The sequence below is a fragment of the Xenopus laevis genome, chromosome 8S (genome assembly GCF_017654675.1).
Source record: "Xenopus laevis strain J_2021 chromosome 8S, Xenopus_laevis_v10.1, whole genome shotgun sequence".
Classification (NCBI taxonomy): domain Eukaryota; kingdom Metazoa; phylum Chordata; class Amphibia; order Anura; family Pipidae; genus Xenopus; species Xenopus laevis.
This window is the reverse complement of record NC_054386.1, coordinates 97,555,214-97,577,307: the sequence shown is the minus strand read 5'-3', so window position 1 is coordinate 97,577,307 and position 22,094 is coordinate 97,555,214. Positions and strand designations below refer to the sequence as shown.

General features: G+C 40.2%; 1 protein-coding gene across 1 annotated transcript in view; it reads right to left on the bottom strand.

Moving 5' to 3' along the window:
* Positions 1–1,440: 1,440 nt before the first annotated feature.
* The window catches only part of etv3.S (ETS variant transcription factor 3 S homeolog), a 35,601-nt gene continuing 14,947 nt past the window's right edge, over positions 1,441–22,094 (bottom strand). The window contains 4 exon segments of the mRNA NM_001094966.1: positions 1,441–2,829; positions 7,186–7,301; positions 13,549–13,786; positions 19,221–19,282. Of these exon segments, the coding sequence (NP_001088435.1) occupies positions 1,622–2,829; positions 7,186–7,301; positions 13,549–13,786; positions 19,221–19,266 (1,608 nt within the window). The 5' untranslated portion in view covers positions 19,267–19,282 and the 3' untranslated portion in view covers positions 1,441–1,621.

Genomic DNA, 22,094 nt, shown 5'->3' with positions numbered 1-22,094 from the left:
TAATGTTTATATGAATTTCTAGTAGACATGCGATATGAAGATCCAAATTACAGAAAGATGAGTTATCCAGAAAACCCCAGGTCCCAAGCATTCTGGATAACAGGTCCCATACCTGTTTGTGCTATGTATCTTCCTATGGGTTTGAATAGCAAGGGATCACTCACCTGCCACAGATGATGATAAATTAGTCCCTGAGGCACAGGCAACTTAATAAAACTACTAAATGTAGAATTTGGGAGGAACTCTGCTGTGCGGCGCGAGCCGACACGTCGCCATGCGACGAAACGCATGCGACGTGTCAGATGTTCTGTAAATACAGGAAGTGAAGGAGAAATCGCAAGTAATAACTACATTTATCCGACTGACTGATGAAACCGATGCACGCTGCATTTTCATCCAACAGGCAGATAAATGTAATTCTTACCTGCGATTTCTCCTTCACTTCCTGTATCTACAGAACTTCCGACACGTCGCATGCGTTTCGTCGCATGGCAACGTGTCGGATCGAGCTGCACCGTGGAGTTCCTCCCTTAATGTTCCAACCAAACAGGATAGGACAGGTCTTTAAAAAGGAAAAAATAATCTCCCTTTTTGACACACATTCCGTTGGAATCTCTTATTTATAAAAGTTTTAGGGGGGAATATAAAGGGAAAGCAGGAGTTAAAAATGCTAAATCTATATACATATCTTGAGAGGACAGAATCTATGATTAACATACCAGATCTAGATGTATACGGGTATAAAGTGGCAATGGGAAAACCCCAGACTGAGAACAAGGCTTTGTCTTACAATTATTCCCACCTTCCATGACTTCTCTAAACTCTACTTCCCGTAGGTCATAAAGAGCGCAAGCAGCACTTCCTCGACTTCCCGACAGGAATTAGTCGTCACACATACAAAACACGGAGTCAATGAGACTGCAGGGTTTCAATAGAAAGTGACAGGATTGAAGCAAGAAGTCTTTTTTCCTACAGGCAAAAGAATTGGCTTGAGCACAGGAGGTATATTTGTAAATAGTACTGCTGTATTAAACTACGGATGGACTTTTGGTGCACATTCTTAGCAATGAACCCATTAAATCACAAGAGGATTCAGAGAGGTGGTATATTTCCCGTTTGTACGGATCTTCACACTTCTATTCAGTTGCAAGGAGTATTATCATTCCCGGGCTCTCCTTAAACAGGAGTCAATTTGATCCAGAAGAATGGAGGGAAAAAAAAAAAAAAAGGATATCCTGAATAATGTATAAATAACCCAACAACAAAAAAACAGAATTGAAAAACCAAGTGCAAGAGATTCATCCATTCCAAAGGCTTTCCTAGGCTGTCCTTTCATGTTAAGCAGAGGGCTGCAAAACCACAAAAATGCTCTTACTAAAGAAAAAAAAACAGCTGAAAGTTTTACATCACCACCAAAAAATAAAGCAAAAAAGGGTCTGCAGTTTGTACGGTTGAGTCATTTCCGGTGTGTTAGAGGTATTGTTCTCCCTGAATGCTCAAAGAGGGGGGAAAAAATACGAATTATAGATCAGCTATTAGGAAAGTTTGGAAATCAATAAAAGTCGACCATTCTGTAGCAGCGCTACGCGAACAGGATTAAAATAGAAAATTACTGCCATTACTAAGAATCAGCAGCCACTGCCTTGGTTTCTGCGGGGATGACTGGAGACCTGAGACCATTAACAATGCAGCTGACTTTCCTGCACTCTCCTCTGTCCTCGGCAACTTCTGTCTGACGTTCGCCGTTCCACAGGCGTTTCAGACGTAGCTTTGGGGGAAGAGAGTCTTCTTTCTTTTCGACTGAAGCTGCATCAACGGAATAGTCCTTCGTTACTCGGTCGCTGGATTCAGAAGGATCTACTGTAGCCACGTTAGGATACGGTGGCCTGGAAGATGCAGATGAAACTGCGGTCCAAGATGGAGTGGCCGGCTTGATAAACGTATGCCCTTGCCTAGTAGGGTCTTCTCTTGGAGAGAAGGAGTCATCTTCCTCATCACTGTGGAAATCTTTCTCTGCTGAAGAGTCTAGATCCTCATCGGATGTTGGTTCATAGTCAGAAATAGGCTCCACCTTCATAGCAGAAATAGGCTCCACCTTCATTGTGGTTACAACAGGAGTTTGTTGTGGAGTAATTTGCGTCTCATCCTGGCTCTGGTCACGCTCTCTGTTTTTACGTCCCATTGGGGGAGGCTGCAACTTGATGGGGAACGAGGACTGCTCCTCTGGAGGAAAATGAGGCTGACGAGGGGGCATCATAAAACCAGGGTATCTTGGGAAAGTCCGTGGACTGAGGTGGTAGTTTAATACGGAGCAAGCCTGGGCCTGCAGGTAGTGTTTCATCTCTTCAGGGTTGAAGTTAAAGCAGCTGCTACTTTGGAAAGCTGGGCTCAGGCCTGGTGATGGACTATAGGAAAAGACCGTCGGAGTGAGAGATAAGGCAGGTGAGATGGGAATATTCAGGAGGCTACCACGGCCAGGAAGAGGAGACAAGCCAAATGGGCTGTGGGGGTCGGCATACATTCCTGGCATCGGAAAAACAGGGAGCATGAGATCGGATTTGTGCTTCTGAAGAGCACGATGGCCTAAACCCATGGGATTACGCGGGGCCAGAAGGTCTGCACTACGCCGCCAATCGGAGGAAAGGTCATCTTGTTCCGATGCATTTGTCTTACGATCGGTGACCTCGTTCAAAGACTCGCGGCTGGACTGCGCGGTGGAGTTCCCAGAGAACCGGCTTCCGTGGGCGTCTTCGCTGGGGGAGTCTAGTGGAGGGAAGTGAAAATGGGAGGATGCAGTTGGAACAGGTGGAGCACTCTGAGGGACAGCACCTGAAAGAGAAAATGACAGCAAAAAGGTTAGCCAATAGGAAAGTGCCCATTTGGTATGAAACGCGTTAGGCTACCATGTCCTAAATAAACATGTCCTAAAATTTTTAATTCTATAATTTTTTGCTACTGCATTCATTATCACTACGTCTCCGTCCGGTATTTGGAATTATAGCAACCCGATGGGTTGGGGTTTAATGTGTTTAGACCATAGTGTTAACTTTTTGGAAGTTTTTCTTTGCAAGTGATTATACAGTATATATTTACTACACCCTGGGAGCAGATATACATGCCAATACCTCGAGAAGAAGAAATTAAATAGATATAACTGTAAAAGAAACATTTAGACATATGGAGCAGACACCGTTGTATATAATGGAGGTCATATTCCAGCTTCAAATTGGTCAGGAAGATGATTACAGCCTACTGGAAGAGATTGTAACCAGTATGTACTATTCTTTTGAGTGATAAAACCCTGTCTAGGAAGTATCTGCCTCTGGCTATTCATTTTCCTAAGAGTGCAAGGGCCCAGAGTAGATCCAAACATCTAGGTCAGGGAAGAGGACCCTTTTAAATGCTGAATGAAGAGCTGGATTCTTATGATGATGTGCTGTATTTAAAGGGGAACTATTGTGAAAATTGAAATTTAATAGAAGCTTCCTCGCACTAAAATAAGAAACTTTCTAAATACAATCAATTAAAAATGCTGCATTGTTTCTGAAATAATCAAATTTATCTTCACTATCCCACTCTCAGTATCTGTTTCTCTTCATTCTGTCTTCATGCAGCTGTTGGATGTCAGATATTCACTGACAGTTAAATACAATATATCTTGTAGGGGTGCTCCTTTCCTAGCAGATGTATTAGAGCTCACTCAAATAACGGATTCCAGTACAAACAAAATCTAACAATCTGCCTTTTGCACCAATTCTGCATGTAGAGAGACATGATGTCTGGTGAGTTTAATAGAGTGAGCTCTAATACATCTTCTAGGCAAAAGAAGCCCCCCTATAAGATATATTGGATCTAACTGTCAATGAATATCTGACACTCAACTGCTGCATGAAGACAGAATGAAGAGAAACAGATGCTGAGAGAGGAATAGTGAAGATAAACTTGATTATTTCAGAAACGACAGAGAATATTTAATTGATTGTATTTAGAAAGTTTCTTATTTCAGTATGCTGAAGCTTATGTTAAATTTCACGATAGTTCCCATTTAAAGCCCTACAAACAACCATAGAGGTATAGTTGGGCAGTACTATGGCAGGCAGGCAAGACACCAAGGGGTGAAGAATACCCCTAAGGAGAAAGAGGTAGATGTTGTGCTTCTTACTGTACTAGATGCCAACAATACCGGTGACCCACTATGAATGTATAACCCATGCTTTGCCTTGGAGGTCACTGCTAGGGACTTTATGAGCCCATTCTTAAAGGAAAGGTTAAAACTAAGTAAGCTTTATCAGAAAGGTCTATATAAATACACCAGTAACCCTCAAAGTAATGCTGCTCTGAGTCCTCTATCAAAAGAAACATCACATTTCTTTCTATTGTGTACTCATGGGCTTCTGTATCAGACTCCTGTTTTCAGCTTAAACCTCCAGGGCTTGAGCATGCTCAGTTTGCTCCTCTCTCCCTTCTCTCCTTTCTGCTGTAATCTGAGGCCAGATCTATAAGTGAGCCGGGAGAGACTCAGGCAGGAAGTGATGTCACACCAAGCTAATATGGCAGCTGCTATCCTAAAAAAAAAAAACCCAGAGTTCTAAAGCAGTTTACTCAGGTATGGTTAAGCATTCTAAAGAATAAATATAATGTTATAGATTGCACTATTGTGGCTAATCTATGGGCTATAAAATGCTTCGGTAGCTTTCCTTCTCCTTTAAAGAGACCCATTAATTTTCAGAAATGCAGCAAAATCTTGTTTCCGTATGAGTGGGTGCCCTCTGTTATCCTAACTGGCATAATCATGGCAAAGCCAGAAGCAGGAGAACTGAAGCCAAGCAGCAATCTGTTCCTACATAATGTTTTTCAAAGTCTCCCAAATGGAATCTGGCTTTGCTGTGTTAAGCTTTAGGCAAGTCTACAAAATTACAATTCTGACCATCTTTGAACATATTTAAAACACACACAAAAAGCAAAATCTGCAGCTCGGTCATTTGTCCTGCGCCTGTTCTGATCTGGTTCAACAGATGCTGCAAAGCAGAAATGAAACTGGATTTTAGCTGCTCATGACTTGTTGTTTCCTGTGTGTTCTGCTCATAGCAGGAAGGGGAAGAAAAATAAAATATAAAATTCAGATGGGTTGAACTTTTGCCCATTATAGCCCTTTGCATGCCCAGGGGGAGGTGTAGTTGCTAAAATAAGGGTGGCAGTGCCTTTAATATATGAAAGCGGGTCGTACACCTACGTGATTTTTTGTTATAGAGTTTCAGGCAGAAGGCAGTCTATGCATCACAATTACTAGAAGCTGCCCGTACAATTGTCCGACCCCACAAATATAAGGCTCCAGGTAAAACTGAACAGATAAGTGGTCCATGTAGTTTTGGCCCTGAAAATTGAACCAATAAGTGAACGATAGCAAACTCAACTGACCAATCAATATAAGTTGCCTTGAGGTTTTTTGAAAAGCACAAAAATTGAGATGCAAATTTACCCAGTATATATACTTGAGCCCCAAGACAAATTTGTATGCAACGAATCCAGGACTCAGCCATTCTCAGCAGGATTCGGCCGAATCCTTGTGCCTGGCCGAACCGAAACCAAAGTCTGATTTGCATATGCAAATTGGGGGCAGGGCAGGAAATCATGTAACTTAGTCACAAAAAAAAAAAAATTCGGCCCGAATCTTCCGCGACGGTGTCGGCCTGAATCTTCCGCGAAGGATTTCAAATCCAAAAGAGTGGATTTGGTACATCCCTACAATTAAATCAAAGGCAACTGGACATTTTAGAGTTTCACCACTCATCCGAGGGGGCTTCTTCAGTTCGACTGAAGTGGTGGGAAATTCCCCGGCATGAGGGTATTAAAGTCACAGACATCCACTCACTATGGTTCCATTTAACATCAGGAAGGTGTTGGCTAAAACTCACAGATGTGAGTAAGTGACATCCAGGTACAATGGTACCATGATTTCCATTTGAGGCAGGTGTAATTAAAGGGGAAGTACAGTCTAAAATAGAATAAGGCTAGAAATGCTGTATTTTGTATACTAAAAACATGAACTTACTGCACCACAAGTCTAATCAAACAAATGATTTATGTTTTCAAAGTTGGCCACAGGGGGTCACCATCTTGTAACTTTGTTATACATCTTTGCAAGACTAAGACTGTGCACATGCTCAGTGTGGTCTGGGCTGCTTAGGGATCGTCATAAATGATCAAAACAGCACAAGTCAAATAAAATCTGCCAGAAGCCGATACAGCAAGACTGATTAATAATCAGAATATACAGACTGCACTAGGTCCTGTGTTGTCATGTAATCTAATGTGGATTTTATAGTTTTTGTATTGTGTAATACAAACTTTCGGCAACTCTGGCTCCATGATCTTTGTCCCTGCAGCTGGAGTTGGAAACAGTAAAGGGGATGTAAAGGCAAAATTAAAATCCAATACAAATCTCTACACAGTCACCGACTGCTCTACAGGGAAACAAACAAAGCTGCTTGAGTTCTGCATGGCTGGGAAGTAAGGTGGGGGCTCCCCCTGCTGTTCATAAGTATGATTGTTTCCCTGCAGAGCAGTTAGGGACCATCTGACAATTACTATCCACAGCAGTAAATGAAGGGAGAATTTCACTGAATACAGTCAGGTTTCTTATAAAAATTGTACATTTTTTAAATTAAAGTATATTGGAGATAGGTTTCTTTTTCATTAAAGAAAGTAAAAATGGGATTTTATTTTTTGGCCTTTACATGCATTTCAATGTAAAGGACTGGACGTGTGAATAGTTCATTGTGATTGGATGTCTGACAGTTCAAGGGTTAAATGCAGGGGAATCCCCTACCACTTCAGTTGAACTAAGCCACTCGGACGAGAAAAAGTCTAAATGTCCAGTTGCCTTTGACTTAATTCTACTGAGAGGATATAAAGTTCCTTCTTTACTCCAGAACTCAGATGCAAGGACTACGGATGTGTTTTAAGGGTACATAGTAAGGGAGAAACAGGGGCGGAACTACCGGGGGAGCAGGGGGTGCGAGCGGGCCAAGGCCCGAACCCCCTCAGGGCCCCCCGCGCATACCCCGGCTAGTTCCGTCATTACGGAGGGGGGCCCGGCAGTGCGTCCTGCGCCAGGGCCGGCCCCCCTCTAGTTCAGTTTCTGGGGAGATACCATCAAATTGTGTTAGCCTTTTCAAAGCTTACCGTTAGGTCGGATGTTGATGAAAGGATAATTGGGCATAACCAGTTTGTTGAAGTTGAATTTGTAAGTAAAACGCTTTCCTTTTGTTTTATGCAGGATCTGCTTGTTGTAATAGTATCTGAAATAAAGGAAAAAAAAATATTCAAAAAAGGTCAGTGGGAATTTGAAGAGCTTCAGTAGACTTCTAGCGACAATAAAGAATGTTTCTGAAACAGACATAACATTTTCAAATGACATTAACAAAAAAAGTAGGAGAACTATAACGAAGAAGCTTAATTCGGAGAAAATTGTGGTTTGCCTTCCCTTTCGCCGCATCCAATTGAGCTGGGACAGTAGCAAACGTTACAGTTCTTTTGTTCTAGAAGCCACCCATTTATGTATTTAAAGGGGAACTTTATTATTAATATAAGCTTCAGCATGCTGAAAGAATACGTTTTCTAAATATAATCAATTAAATATTCTGCATAATTTCTGAAATAATCAAGTTTATCTTCACTATTCCTCTCTCAGCATCTGTTTCTCTTCATTCTCTCTTCATGCAGCAGTTGGGTGTCTGCCCATAGATCAAGAAAACTGGATAAACTGGCCTGCTATGGGCTAAAAGCCGAATACAGGTATAGGATCAAGTATCTGGAAACCAGTTATCCAGAAAGTTCCGAATTACGGAGAGGCCGTCTCCCATAGACTCTATTATACAGTTATGGGATAAGTTATCCGGAAACCCTTTATCCGGAATGTTCTGAATTATGGAAAGGCCATCTCCCATAGACTCCATTAAAATCAATTAATTTGGATTCCTTTTTCTGTGTACCCTTTTACTTGATCCCAACTAAGATATAATTAATCCTTATTGGGTTTATTTAAGGTTTATATAATTTATAGTAGACTTAAGGTATGAAGATACAAATTATGAAACAATCCCTTATACGGAAAACCCCAGGTCCTGAGCATTATGGATAACAGGTCCCATACCTGTAGGTAACCAGATAGCAGCTCCCTAACACAAGACAACAGCTGCCTGGTAGATCTAAGAACAGCACTCAATAGTAAAATCCAGGTCCCACTGAGACACATTCATTCAGTTACACTGAGTAGGAGACACAACAGCCTGACAGAAAGCACTTGTTGGTTCAGGAATGAAATTGTACATTGTATGCAGTGTAAACAGTGTCATTTAGAACTAGACCAAAGAAATCAAGACAGAAACCCTTTAAAGCTTATTTAAAATTCCAAAAGAGCAAGCAATAAAATTTCCCTAGTCTAGGGCATATATCTGCGATAGGATGCGGAGGTTTATTAGGGCAACACCACAAAGCAATTCAAGGTTTTACCTTTTAAAGGGGAAGTAAAGTCTAAAATAGAATAAAACTAGAAATACTGTATTTTGTATAATAAACATGAACTTACTGCACCACAAGCCTAATCAAACAAAGGATTTATGCTTTCAAAGTTGGCCACAGGGGGTCACCATCTTGTAAATTTGTTATACATCTTTACAAGACCAAGACTGTGCACATGCTCAGTGTGGTCTGGGCTACTTAGGGATCGTCATAAATGATCAAAACAGCACAAGTCAAATATCTGCCAGAAGCCGCTACAGCAAGACTGATTAATAATCAGAATATACAGACTGCACTGGGTCCGGTGTTGTCATGTAATCTAATGTAGATTTTATAGTTTTTGTATTGTTTAATACAAACTTTCTCCAACTCTGCAGAACCAGTGGCAGCAGCAAAATAATCCTCCAAATAAAATCCCAGTTTATCTGTTTAAATCTGGCTCCATGATCTTTGTCCCTGCAGCTGGAAACAGTAAAGGCAAAACTAAAATCCAATACAAATCTCTATACAGTCACGGCTGCTCTACAGGGAAACAAACAAAGCTGCTTGAGTTCTGCATGGCTGGGAAGGCCGGGGCTCCCCCTGCTGTTCATAAGTATGATTGTTTCCCTGCAGAGCAGTTAGGGACCGTCTGACACTGCATACAGTCATGTTTCTTATAAAAACAGTACACCTTTTTTATTTAAGGAAAACCAAACCTATCTCCAATATACTTTAAAGTAAAAATTGGATTTTATTTTTTTGCCTTTACATGCCCTTTAAATATTAAATACCAACGCGGCATGTGCAGTTGGCAGACCCACGAGAAGACTACGGACAAAGTCTTCCTACATACTTCCTATCACGTTTACAATGTACTTCTTAGGTGGGAGGAAACAGGAATATTTTAGAAAATGGGAAAGTGTTGTTCTTTTGAGTCACGACTGTTGTGAAGCGTCCAACTGCAATGTTTCACTTTTGGCAATGCTGCAATCTGCACAGGTGGCTGAGGGGGAGGCACTAAGGCAACGCAAAGGTAATGAACAGGAGGAGGCCTGAAGCTATGACTACCTATTCGGTGGCCGCGGTCATCATAGCTAGAGCACTGGAGCAGTGTTAAAAAAAAAAACAAAAAAAACATATAAGATGGACCCATACAATTTTGTAGCTACTTTTTTGGTAAATGTCCCAGCAATCAGACAGTGGTTTCAAGGAACAGTAACACCAAAGCATGAGTGTTTTATAGTAATGAAAATACTGTTGCCCTGCACTGGTCATACTGCCGTGTTTGCTTCAGAAACACTACTATAGTTTATATAAACAAGCTGCTGTGTAGCCATGGGGGCAGCCATTCAAGCACAGGATACACAGTAGATAACAGATAAGTACTACTATAGTTTATAGAAACAAGCTGCTGTGTAGCCATGGGAGCAGCCATTCAAGCACAGGATACACAGTAGATAACAGATAAGTACTACTATAGTTTATATAAACAAGCTGCTGTGTAGCCATGGGGGCAGCCATTCAAGCACAGGATACACAGTAGATAACAGATAAGTACTACTATAGTTTATATAAACAAGCTGCTGTGTAGCCATGGGGGCAGCCATTCAAGCACAGGATACACAGTAGATAACAGATAAGTACTACTATAGTTTATAGAAACAAGCTGCTGTGTAGCCATGGGAGCAGCCATTCAAGCACAGGATACACAGTAGATAACAGATAAGTACTACTATAGTTTATATAAACAAGCTGCTGTGTAGCCATGGGGGCAGCCATTTACAGGAGAAAAGAGGGAGGTCACACAACAGATAGCAGATAAGATCTGTAGAACCTAATGGTATTCTGTTATCCACTATTTAACCTGCACTATATAGCCTTTTTTCAATTTGAACCATTGCCATACCGAAGTTTGTTTATATAAACTATAGTAGTGTTTCCGAAGCAAACATCAAGTAATTTTCATTACTTTGAAACAGTTTCATGTTTTGGTGTTACTGTTCCTTTAAAGGGATACGGTCATGGGAAAAAATATTTTTTTCAAAACACCAGTTAATAGTGCTGCTCCAGCAGAATTCTGCACTGAAAGAGCAAACCAATTTTTTTCTTTTATATTTAATTTTGAAATCTGACATGGGGCTAGACATATTGTCAGTTTCACAGCTGCCCATAGTCATGACCTCCCCCCCAGCAGCCTAACAACAGAACAAGGAAGGTAACCAGATAGCAGCTCCCTAACACAAGATAACAGTTGCCTGGTAGATCTAAGAACAGCACTCAATAGTAAAATCCAGGTCCCACTGAGACACATTCAGTTACATTGAGTAGGAGAAACAACAGCCTGCCAGAAAGCAGTTCCACCCTAAAGTGCTGGCTCTTTCTGAAATCACATGACCAGGCAAAATGACCCGAGATGCACCTACACACCAATATTACAACTAAATACACTTGCTGGTTCAGGAATGAAATTTTATATTGTACAGTGAATTATTTGCAGTGTAAACAGTGTCATTTAGAAATAAAAACAACATCATAAAAATCATGAAAGAATCCCTTTAAGATAAAATTTAAATCAGACCAAATGCAAATTGTCTTAGCATGACATGGTCCACATTGTTGACGTTTAGCTTTTTAACTGCAACTCTCAGTATATAAAGGCTGTCGGGATGTAAGTCCTAGTTATAACCTGTGCCCCCTTTGTTGGCCTTTAGATAACCGGAAAACAACTCACTTGCAAAACTTGTTAAAATGTTTATGAAATGAGTGTTACTGGGAGTTCCGATTGCCAACAAGCAGCATAATTTACACTAACAATTACCCAAGTAGCCACACCCAGGATTATGTAAGTGGAATTGTGGGTAATGGCTGGCCAAATTACTGCATTCCTAATCGTACCTCTTCACACCTGTTGGATTTGTCATGCACAATCGTTTAAAGGAACAGTAACACCAAAAAATGAGTGTTTTAAAGTAATCAAAATATCATGTAGTGTTGCCCTGCACTGGTAAAACTGATGTTTGCTTCAGAAACACTACTATAGTTTATATAAACAAGCTTCTGTGTAGCCATGGGGGCAGCCATTCAAGCACAGGATACACAGTAGATGACAGATAAGTACTACTATAGTTTATATAAACAAGCTTCTGTGTAGCCATGGGGGTAACCATTCAAGCACAGGATACACAGTAGATGACAGATAAGTACTACTATAGTTTATATAAACAAGCTGCTGTGTAGCCTGGGGGCAGCCATTCAAGCACAGGATACACAGTACATAACAGATAAGTACTACTATAGTTTATATAAACAAGCTGCTGTGTAGCCTGGGGGCAGCCATTCAAGCACAGGATACACAGTACATAACAGATAAGTACTACTATAGTTTATAGAAACAAGCTGCTGTGTAGCCATGGGGGCAGCCATTCAAGCACAGGATACACAGTAGATAACAGATAAGTACTACTATAGTTTATATGAACAAGCTGCTGTGTAGCAATGGTGCGAATTGAAAAAAGGCTATATTGCACAGGTTAAATAGTGGATAACAGATAACTGCATTGTGTTCTACAGAGCTTTCCTGCTATCTGCGGTGTAACCTGAGCCTTTTCTCCTTTGAATGGCTGTCCCCATGGCTACACAGCAGCTTATTTATAGAAGCTATAGTAGTTTTTCTGAAGCAAACACACCAGTTATCCCACAGTGCAGGGCAGTCTCGTGAGATTCAACATATGTTGAAGTGTCTGTGTGAAGAGTACTGCTAATAGATTACACGATCACCGATTGGTTACATACATGGAATGCTAAATAGTAGGATCAGCAGGGTTGTTCCCTAGAAATTGCTTCCCATTATCTGCAGTGTTGTATAACATAGGCCTTAGAACTAGGGATGCGCTGAATCCAGGATTCGGTTTGGGATTCAGACTTTTTATTCGGCCGAGTCTGAATTCTAATTTGCATATGCAAATTAGGGGCAGAAAGGGTATTCACGTGACTTTTCGTCACAAAACTAGGAAGTAAAAATAATTTCCCACTTTTTCCTTTCCATTCACGGGCAGATTAAAGCTGCAGATCTTGGTCCTTTAAACTGATTCGGCATCTTATCTGCCTGTGTGTGGGGGCTTCAGACTGGTCCCCCCGATCGATATCAGGCCAAAAATCGGACAGATCTAGATTAGGCAAGCTTGATTTTTTCTTTAATCCAGGGGCGCATCGGCCACAGGGCTGAACGTTCGGATTAACCAGTTATCGCCCTGCCGTGAGTGGGCATATCAGGTTACCTCGCCAAGTATAAGTATATGGCCGCCTTCATTTGGATACGGTATTTGGCCGAATATTTAATGAAGGATTCTGGGATTCGGCCGAATCCCAAATAGTGGCTTCAGTGCATCCCTACTTAGAACACTGCTAGCTGGAAAGGCCTTGTAATAACTCATCTCTGCTCCTTGTTAAATGTATCTAAACCTAGACAATCAGATGCAAAATGACAGTATGCCTTTAAAGGAGAAGGAAAGCTACTGAAGCAGCTTATTGGCAATAGATTAGCCACAATAGTGCAACCTATAACACTATTTATTCTGCAGAATGTTTTACAAAACAGCTCTAGAAGCTCTCAGCTTGTTTAGGATAGCAGCTGCCATTAGCTTGTTGTGACATCACTTCCTGCCGGAGTCTCTTCTGCCGACTCATAGCTCTGGGCTCAGATTACAGCAGAGAAGGGAGGGGAAGCAAACTGAGCATGCTCAAGCCCTAGCCCTGGAGGTTCAAGCTGAAAACAGGAAGTCTGATACAGAAGCCCATGAGTACACAATAGAAGGAAAGAAATGTGCTGTTTCTTTTGACAGAGGACTCAGAGCAACATTACTATGAGGGTTTACTGTTGATAAAGCTTACTTAATTTTAGCCTTTTCTTCTCCTTTAAAATGCTCCAACCACAGGTTTACATTTGAGTATTTCTTAGGTACGACTGTCCATTTCAACACAATCACCTCATCGTTTATAAAAGCAGGAGAATCCTGCAGCGAGTATAAAGCATCATTTCCTCACCTCAGAGCTCGGCTCAGCTTGTCGTAGTTCATCTGAGGTTTGCATTTGCGCCGGCCCCATAGCCTGGCCACCTCATCTGGGTCTTTAATCACAAACTCTCCATATTCCCCCTGCTGCCAGGCAATAACATGTCGAAACTCCTCCTTCTGCAGCAGTTCCAAAATAAAATGCCACAGCTGGATCTGTCGGGAGCCGGGACTTGACTCCGCCTTGTACGCCCAGTCTGGGAAGTGATAACCTGCAGATTGTTAAAAAAATAAAATAAATGTAGAAAAAGAAAAAAAAAGAAAAAAAAAAAAAGGGACGAATGATAGCAAAAGTAATGTAAGACAAAAATATGGCAAACTAAAATAAATAAATGACAATCAAGCAGGAACGTGTACACAAAAAAATAGAGAAGAGCAGAGATAGATTAGAAATGGCAGCATTAGACACAAACATCAAGCATAGAGAACGGTGGGTGTATTAGAGAAGAGCAGACATTCCGACCATATGTTACACTTATCTACTAAGCTGGTGCTCGATAAGTAAAATAAAAGAAACGTTTTCATCAGAGAAGCAAACTATAGAATGACAGACATAAGCAAAGCAGATGAGTTACAAACATTAAAATACAGGTGTGAGATCGGTTATCCGGAAACCAGATATCCAGAAAACTCAATCACGGAAAGCCAGAGACTCCATTTTATCCATATAATCAGAATGTTCAAACGTGATTTCCTTTTTCTCTGTAATAATAATACAGTAGCTTGTACTTGATCCCAACTAAGATATAATTAATCCGTTTTGGAAGCAAAACCAGCCTATTGGGTTTATTTAATGTTTACATGATTTTCTAGTAGATGTAAAGGGATACTGTCATGGGAAAACATTACGCATCAATTAGTAGTGCTGCTCCAGCAGAATTCTGCACTGAAAACCATTTTTCAAAAGAGCAAACAGATTTTTTTATATTTAATTTTGAAATCTGACATGGGGCTAGACATATTGTCAATTTCCCAGCTGCCCCCAAGTCATGTGACTTGTGCTCTGATAAACTTCAGTCACTCTTTACTGCAAGTTGAAGTGATATCACCCCCCCAGCCTAACCATAGAACAATGGGAAGGTAACCAGATAGCAGCTCCCTAACACAAGATACAGCTGCCTGGTAGATCTAAGAACAGCACCCAATAGTAAAATCCAGGTCCCACGAGACTGATTCAGTTATATTAACAGCCTGCCAGAAATTGGTTCCATCCTAAAGTGCAGGCACAAGTCACAAGACTGGGGGCAGCTGGGAAACTAACAGTATGTCTAGCCCCATGTGAGATTTCAAAATTGAATATAAAAAAATCTGTTTGCTCTTTTGAGAATTGGATTTCAGTGCAGAATTCTGCTGGAGTAGCACTATTACAACTAAAAAAAATAAAAATAAAAAAAAAATACTTGCTGGTTCAGGAATGACATTTTATATTGTAGAGTGAATTATTTGCAGTGTAAACAGTGTCATTTAGAAATAAAATCATAAAAATCATGACAGAATCCCTTTAAATTAAAGTAAACCTTTAAAATAAGTTAATGTAAAATTGATGAATGATGTACTGTTAATATGAATGAAGTTTGTTACAATAGCGCCACCTGCTGGTCAGTTTCCCACCAGTCTGACCACCAAGTAGTCAAGGAAGTTGTCAGGAGAAAGAAAGAGGCTGCTCTGATGTTCTTCTGCTTAGGAAAGATTTGAGAAAGGTTTTTTTTTATTATTATTTTCCTAAGCAGAAGAACATCAGAGCAGCCTCTTTCTCCTGACAACTTCCTTGACTACTTGGTGGTCAGACTGGTGGGAAACTGACCAGCAAGTGGCGCTGTTGTAACAAAATTCATATTAAAAGTACATGTATCCCTTAATATCTTGGAAAGAAAAAAAGAATAAATAATGAATGTACATGGCAAGAGTTCTTAGAATAGCACCCTCATCAGTTTTACATTCACTTATTTTAAAGGTTTGCTTATCCTTTAAAGCCAAGCTTGAAGGTCAATAAAGGCGAGACATGGAATAGGATATCCTACACATTCTTGAAACCGTGCTCGGGGGTGGTTTAAACTCCAATAGGGAAAACACTGAAAAGGTCTGACAGACACAGAGGAAGCCAGTCTTGCTATACACCGATACAGCCTGCACATCTAGTGATGATCCAATCACTCTGGAATCACTACTGGAATGCAGACAGCGGATCTTAAAAATAACTGCAAACTAAGGCTGTTCCTTTGGTCATTTACTGTGCCGCCCAAATGAGTAATCACAGACAAGTTACAGGTTGTACACCATTGTAATACAATATGTAATATATTATCTAATACAATTTAAACTTGGGTCATACGTACACATCAGATGTCGGTGCACAAATGGCTAAATAAACTTTATATATTGTCTTTGTTTGGGAGCTTTATTTACTGCACACAGCCTATTAGTGTATGGCCTTACTGCTTGATCTGTTATTACAGTAAAAACTCTATTTTAAACTGTAAAAACAATTATCCAAAATCCTATTTTATCACATTAGTCAAGCAAAATGAACTTTAATTACACAATATAACTTATTTGAATCTTGTTTCCTTCAGTCTGGGAATTCATAATTATAACAAGCAGGCAGGAGCCATGTTGTGGACACTGATATTAAGACAAGTCTTGTATCATCTCAGAATCTTGTTTGTGCTCCAGAATGGGGGACACCTGATGTCCATCCCCATGTCCTGGTTACACAATTAAATGGTGGAGAACTGGGGGAATGTGAGGAGAGCAGTGACATGTAGGAAGTGCTGAATGGAAAGTGAAAGTAATTGCCTAAGGCATAGAGGAGGGGCAGACAATATTTGATTGACAGCTGAGATGTTTAAATGAGCTTACAACAGCTATGAATGCTTTAATAAAAAATAGATATTGGATTTCATGTTTAATTTGAAATTGACTTTTATTATACAGATTTGTGAATCTGGGTCACAGGTCCACTGTAAAGGAGAAGGAAAGTAGTTTAGCACTTGGGGTGCCAAATGTTAGGCACCAAGTGATTATATTTACTTACCTGGAACTCTGGGCCAGTGCTCCTATCAGCAGAAAACGGCACCAGTGAGCACCAAGGAGCGATCCTTTTCCAGTTTCATCTTTCTTTGTGTGGCTACGCATGCGCATTAGAGTGAAAAGCCGAACTAAAAAGTTGCTATTTCGTTCAACTGCGCAAACATCTGCCCCGGGAAATTTGAAGAAAGAAGAAGAAGCTGGAAGAGAAGCGCTCACTGGTTTAACCCCGGGCCGGTGAAGTTTTCTGCGGATAAGAGCACCGGCCGGGGTTTCAGGTAAGTAAATACAATCACTTGGGGGGGGGGCTTAACATTTGGCACCTCCAAGTGCCAAACTACTTTCCTTCTCCTTTAAGTAACCTGATTTTAAGTTTTCCTGCATGTTACATTTTTTATTTGTGGTCCCACCAATTTATAATGCATTTCAGTGGGTGCATTTCCGATTTTAAGTAATGTTTTCCAGGATTTTTCCAAAATTTTTAGGGATGCACCGAATCAACTATTTTGGATTCGGCCGAATCCTTTGCAAAAGATTTGGCCGAATAACGAAACGAAATTTTCATATGCAAATTAGGGTGGGAAGGGGAAAATATTTTTTACTTCCTTGTTTTGTGACAAAGTCAAACTATTTCCCTCCCGCCCCTAATTTGCATATGCATATGCAAATTAGGATTAGGTTCAGGCGGCAGAAGGATTCGGCCGAATCTGAATCCTTCTGAAAAAGGCCGAATCCCGAACCAAATCCTGGATTCGGTGCATCCCTAAAAATTGATGTTTCCAAAAAACTGCTTTTTCCCCCTCTATGAATGTTATTTGTGAAATAAAGGTTTAAAATTAGGGATGCAGTGAATCCTTCGCAAATGATTCGGCCGAATACCGTACCAAATCTGAATTGGTTCGGAAGGGGGAAACTTTTTTTTTTTTTTTTTTTTTTTACGGTACTTCCTTACTTTATGACAAAAAGTCGCGATTTTGGATTCAGTTCGGCTGGGAAGAAGGATTCGGCCGAATCCAAATCCTGCTAAAAATGCCAAATCCTGGCCGAATCCCAAACAAATCCTGGATTCGGCGCATCCCTATTTAAAATACTAACCAGATGTATATTTTGCCATGGTTCTGCCTGTAAATGGTCAATTGCAATGAGTCTGGCCCTTATACAGTCCTGCACCAATCACTTATTGCTTTAGGTTGTGTATGTGACTGACAGAGAGTTGTGCACATGCCCCCCATAGAGTAACATTAACACTGCAATGTTTAACCCTTGTTATTACCTAGGGATACACCAAATCCACTATTTTGGATTCAGCCGAACCCCAGAATCATTCGCAAAAGATTCAGCCGAATACCAAACCGAATCTGAATTTGCATATGCAAATTAGGGGTGGAAAGGGGAAAACATTTTTTTACTTCCTTGTTTTGTGACAAAGTCATGGTATTTCCCATCCCGCCCCTAATTTGCATATTCAAATTAGGATTCGGTTCGGCCGGGCAGAAGGATTCGGTGCATCCCTATTATTAAACACAGTAAATATTGTATGTCAATGTAAATCAGACTCCTGTGCTTATATCCTTTCAGTACTTGAAGAAAAATTAATTTAAAACACATTTCCCTTATTTTAAATTTTCCCGGATTTTACAACATTTTTTGCTGGCCCCGTGAAAAACCATAAAATGGGGGTTCTACTGTAACTATAAGTGTAAGGCTCCTGGTGATCTGCCGATAATGGGAAGCAACCGGTACCAGTTACCTGGAAATGGCTACACCTTGTGAACTCTTACTTTAAACATGTCCACCGGTTTGCAAAGTGGTAGGACTTTGTAAAAACCAACATTTTTCTCGATTAGGACGCTTTAACACAAATGATGCTTTGAAAGAAGATGCCCCAGTAGCTCCCCATCTTTTCTGCTGATTCACTGCACATGCTCTGTGCTGCTGTCACTTACTGGCTTAGGGACCCACTCACAATATACAGTACACATAGAATAGAAATGTCACAATATAAGGCTGATTAGTAATTAATGCACAGAAACCAGTGCAATTAGCATCAGAATTGAATAATCAGCAAACCTGTAGCATCAGCTTATATTACAGCCAGGGAAGTTCATTTTCTGCTGCATAATTAGTGACGAGCCCTAAGCTTAGCTTCTCAACAGCCAATCAGAGCCCACTGAGCATGTGAGTGTCACAGACACTTTCCAAGATGGTGACCCCCTGTGACAAGTTTGAAGTCCTGGATCATTGCTGCTATTGACAAGTTGAAACTTTAGCCTCGAGCAATAAGTTCCGTATATAAAATATGGCAATTTTAGCCACATTAATTTTTTGGGTTTAATTGTCCTTTAATGCAAAGCAAATGACTGGATATAGACAGGTCATGCACTAAAACCTGGTGTATTCTGCAGGGTAAGTGCAAGCAATTTTAAGTAAGGAAAATACGTTTTATTTCGCAACGGCTTTCACTTTGCAGATAGGTAGCCATCACCTTTAAAGAGACACAGACACTCTTGAGGATCTGAACGTTTATGTGAAACAAATGCCTGTGATAAGGTCACTGGCCTGAGAATACAGCAGATCCCTGTAAAAAAAAAAAATATAGAACAAACAAAGCTCACTTACCTCCCCCTCCTTTGGGCTTTTCCCCAATGCTACAGCCAGTTTTCATGTTTCCTTCTTGCTGACTGTTAAAGAAAAGGAAAAACAAATAAGTATTTGCAAACTGAAAGGTGTAGAAGAAATCCAGAGCAGGGAACACGTATTACAAATCTATAGCAGTGTTGAGACTTTACTGAAAACCCATTACTGTAATAATTACAGCCATCCCTTGAGGGGAGAAGCAGAGGTGTGGAAAAATGTAAAGATATTTTGCTATCAGGGTCACATGCAGTTGCCCAAACAATAGCCCAAATATGTCAGGCTCAGCCACTACCTCTCTTTGAATTGGAACAGTCACCTGCTAGGGGCAAATGGCTAGTCAACATCCTTATGCGATTATTAAAGCCCCTTGGACTTTCCCAAACATTTACTCTTACCTCAATGGACATTTTTTTTATAGGGATACTGTGATGGGAAAAATGTTTGTTTTTTTTCAAAACGCATCAGTTAAAGGATAAGTAAACCTTTAAAATAAGGGAATGTAAAATTAATGAGTGCGCCATTCTAAGCACTTTTGTAATTTACATTCATTATTTATTCTTTTTTCATTCTAAGAGATTAAGGAATACATGTACTGTTAATATGAATTTTGTTCCAACCGCGCCACCTGCTGGTCAGTTTCCCACCAGTCTGACCAGCAAGTAGTCAAGGAAGTTGTCAGGAGAGAGAGAGAGAGAAAGAGGCTGCTCTGATGTTCTTCTGCTTAGGAAAATAATTAGAAACCTTTCTCAAATCCTTCCTAAGCAGAAGAACATCAGAGCAGCCTCTTTCTTTCTCCTGACAACTTCCTTGACTACTTGGTGGTCAGACTGGTGGGAAACTGACCAGCAGGTGGCGCCGTTGTAAAAAAAAATTCATTCATATTAACAGTACATGTATCCCTTAATATATTGGAATAAAAACAAAATAAATCATGTAAATTACAAAAGAGCTTAGAATAGCACTATCATCAATTTTACATTCACTTAATTTAAACGTTTACTTATCCTTTAATAGAGCTGCTCATTAATAGTGCTACTCCAGCATACTTCTGCACTGAAATCCATTTCTCAAAAGAGCAAAGAGATTTTTTTTTATATTTAATTTAGAAATCTGACATTGGGCTAGACATATTGACAGTTTCCCAGCTGCCCCCAGTCATGTGACCTGTGCTCTGATAAACTTCAGTCACTCTTTACTGCTGTACTGAAAGCTGGAGTGATATCACCCCCCTTCCCACCAGTAGCCTAACAGAACAATGGGAAGGTAACCAGATAGCAGCTCCCTAACACAAGATAAAATAGTAAAATCCAGGTCCCACTGAGACACATTCAGTTACATTGAGTAGGAGAAACAACAGCCTGCCAGAAAGCGGTTCCATCCTAAAGTGCTGGCTCTTTCTGAAAGCACATGACCAGGCAAAATGACCTGAGATGCACCTACACACCAATATTACAACTAAATACACTTGTTGGTTCAGGAATGACATTTTATATTGTAGAGTGAATTATTTGCAGTGTAATTTAGAAATAAAAACTACATCATAAAAATCATGACAGAATCCCTTTATCCTTTTCACAGCATGAAATTCTTTGCAGCTTTTTTTTGTATAAAAGGATATACAATGCGGTCACTGAATAACTACAGGTGAGTGTGGCCTTTCCAAGAGATCTGCATGTGACCTCTTTTGTTACATCAGCAAGAGGAAACACACGGTTACGCATTTCCTTCCTTGCAGCCACATAATGTATGTTGTTTGCTAAAAGACCTGTCCGGACAGCTAACAATGCAGCAGCAGCAAACCTTTTACTAACAGCAGTTATCCAGAAACCTGTTATACAGAAACCTCTGGAATTACAGAAAGATCATCTCCAAAATGCCCCTGGGTATGGGATTTGTTATCCAGAAGCCCATTATCCAGTAAGCTCAGAATAACGAAAATGCCGTCTCCCATAAGGTGTTACACATGCTACAACTAGGATCTCTCCCACGACCATTGATCGTACAAAAGATCTTTCGTCCATACTACCAACGTTAAAGGGTTGGTTCACCTTTAAGTGAACTTTTAGTATGTCAGAACGGTTAATGCTAAGCAACTTTTCAATTGGTCCTCATTACTTATTTTTTTTATCGTTTTTGCATTATTTGCCTTCTTCATCCGACTCTTTCATGCTTTTAAATCTAAAAAACAAATGCTCTGTAAGGCTACACATTGTTATTGCTACTTTTTATTACCCCTCTTTCTATCCAGGCCTCTCCTATTCCAGTCTCTTATTCAAAGCAGTGCATGGTTGCTAGGGTAAGTTGGACCCCAGCAACCAGATTGAAGATATTGCAAACTGGAGAGCTGCTGAATAAAAAGCTAAATAACTCAAAAACCGCAAAAAATAAAAACCAATTGCAAATTGTCTCAGAATATCACTCTCCAAGTTATTCTAAAGGTTAACTTAAAAGGTGAACAACCCATTTAAGGACTGAATTGTCCACCATGCAGATAAAAACAAATACACGTATGGGATCAGTTATCCGGAAACCCATTATTCAGAAAGCTCTGAATTACGGAATGCCCATCTTCCATTTTATCCAAATAATTCAAATTTTTAAAAATGATTTCCTTTTTCTGTGTAATAATAAAATAGTAGTTTGTACTTGATCCCAACTAAGATATAATTAATCCTTATTGGAAGCAAAACCAGCCTATTGGGTTTATTTAATGTTTATATGATTTTCTAGTAGACTTAAGGTATGAAGATCCAAATTATGGAAAGATCTGTTATCCGGAAATCCCCAGGTCCCGAGCATTCTGGATAACAGGTCCTATACTTGTATAACTAGACATACATATATGTGCATCAGCAA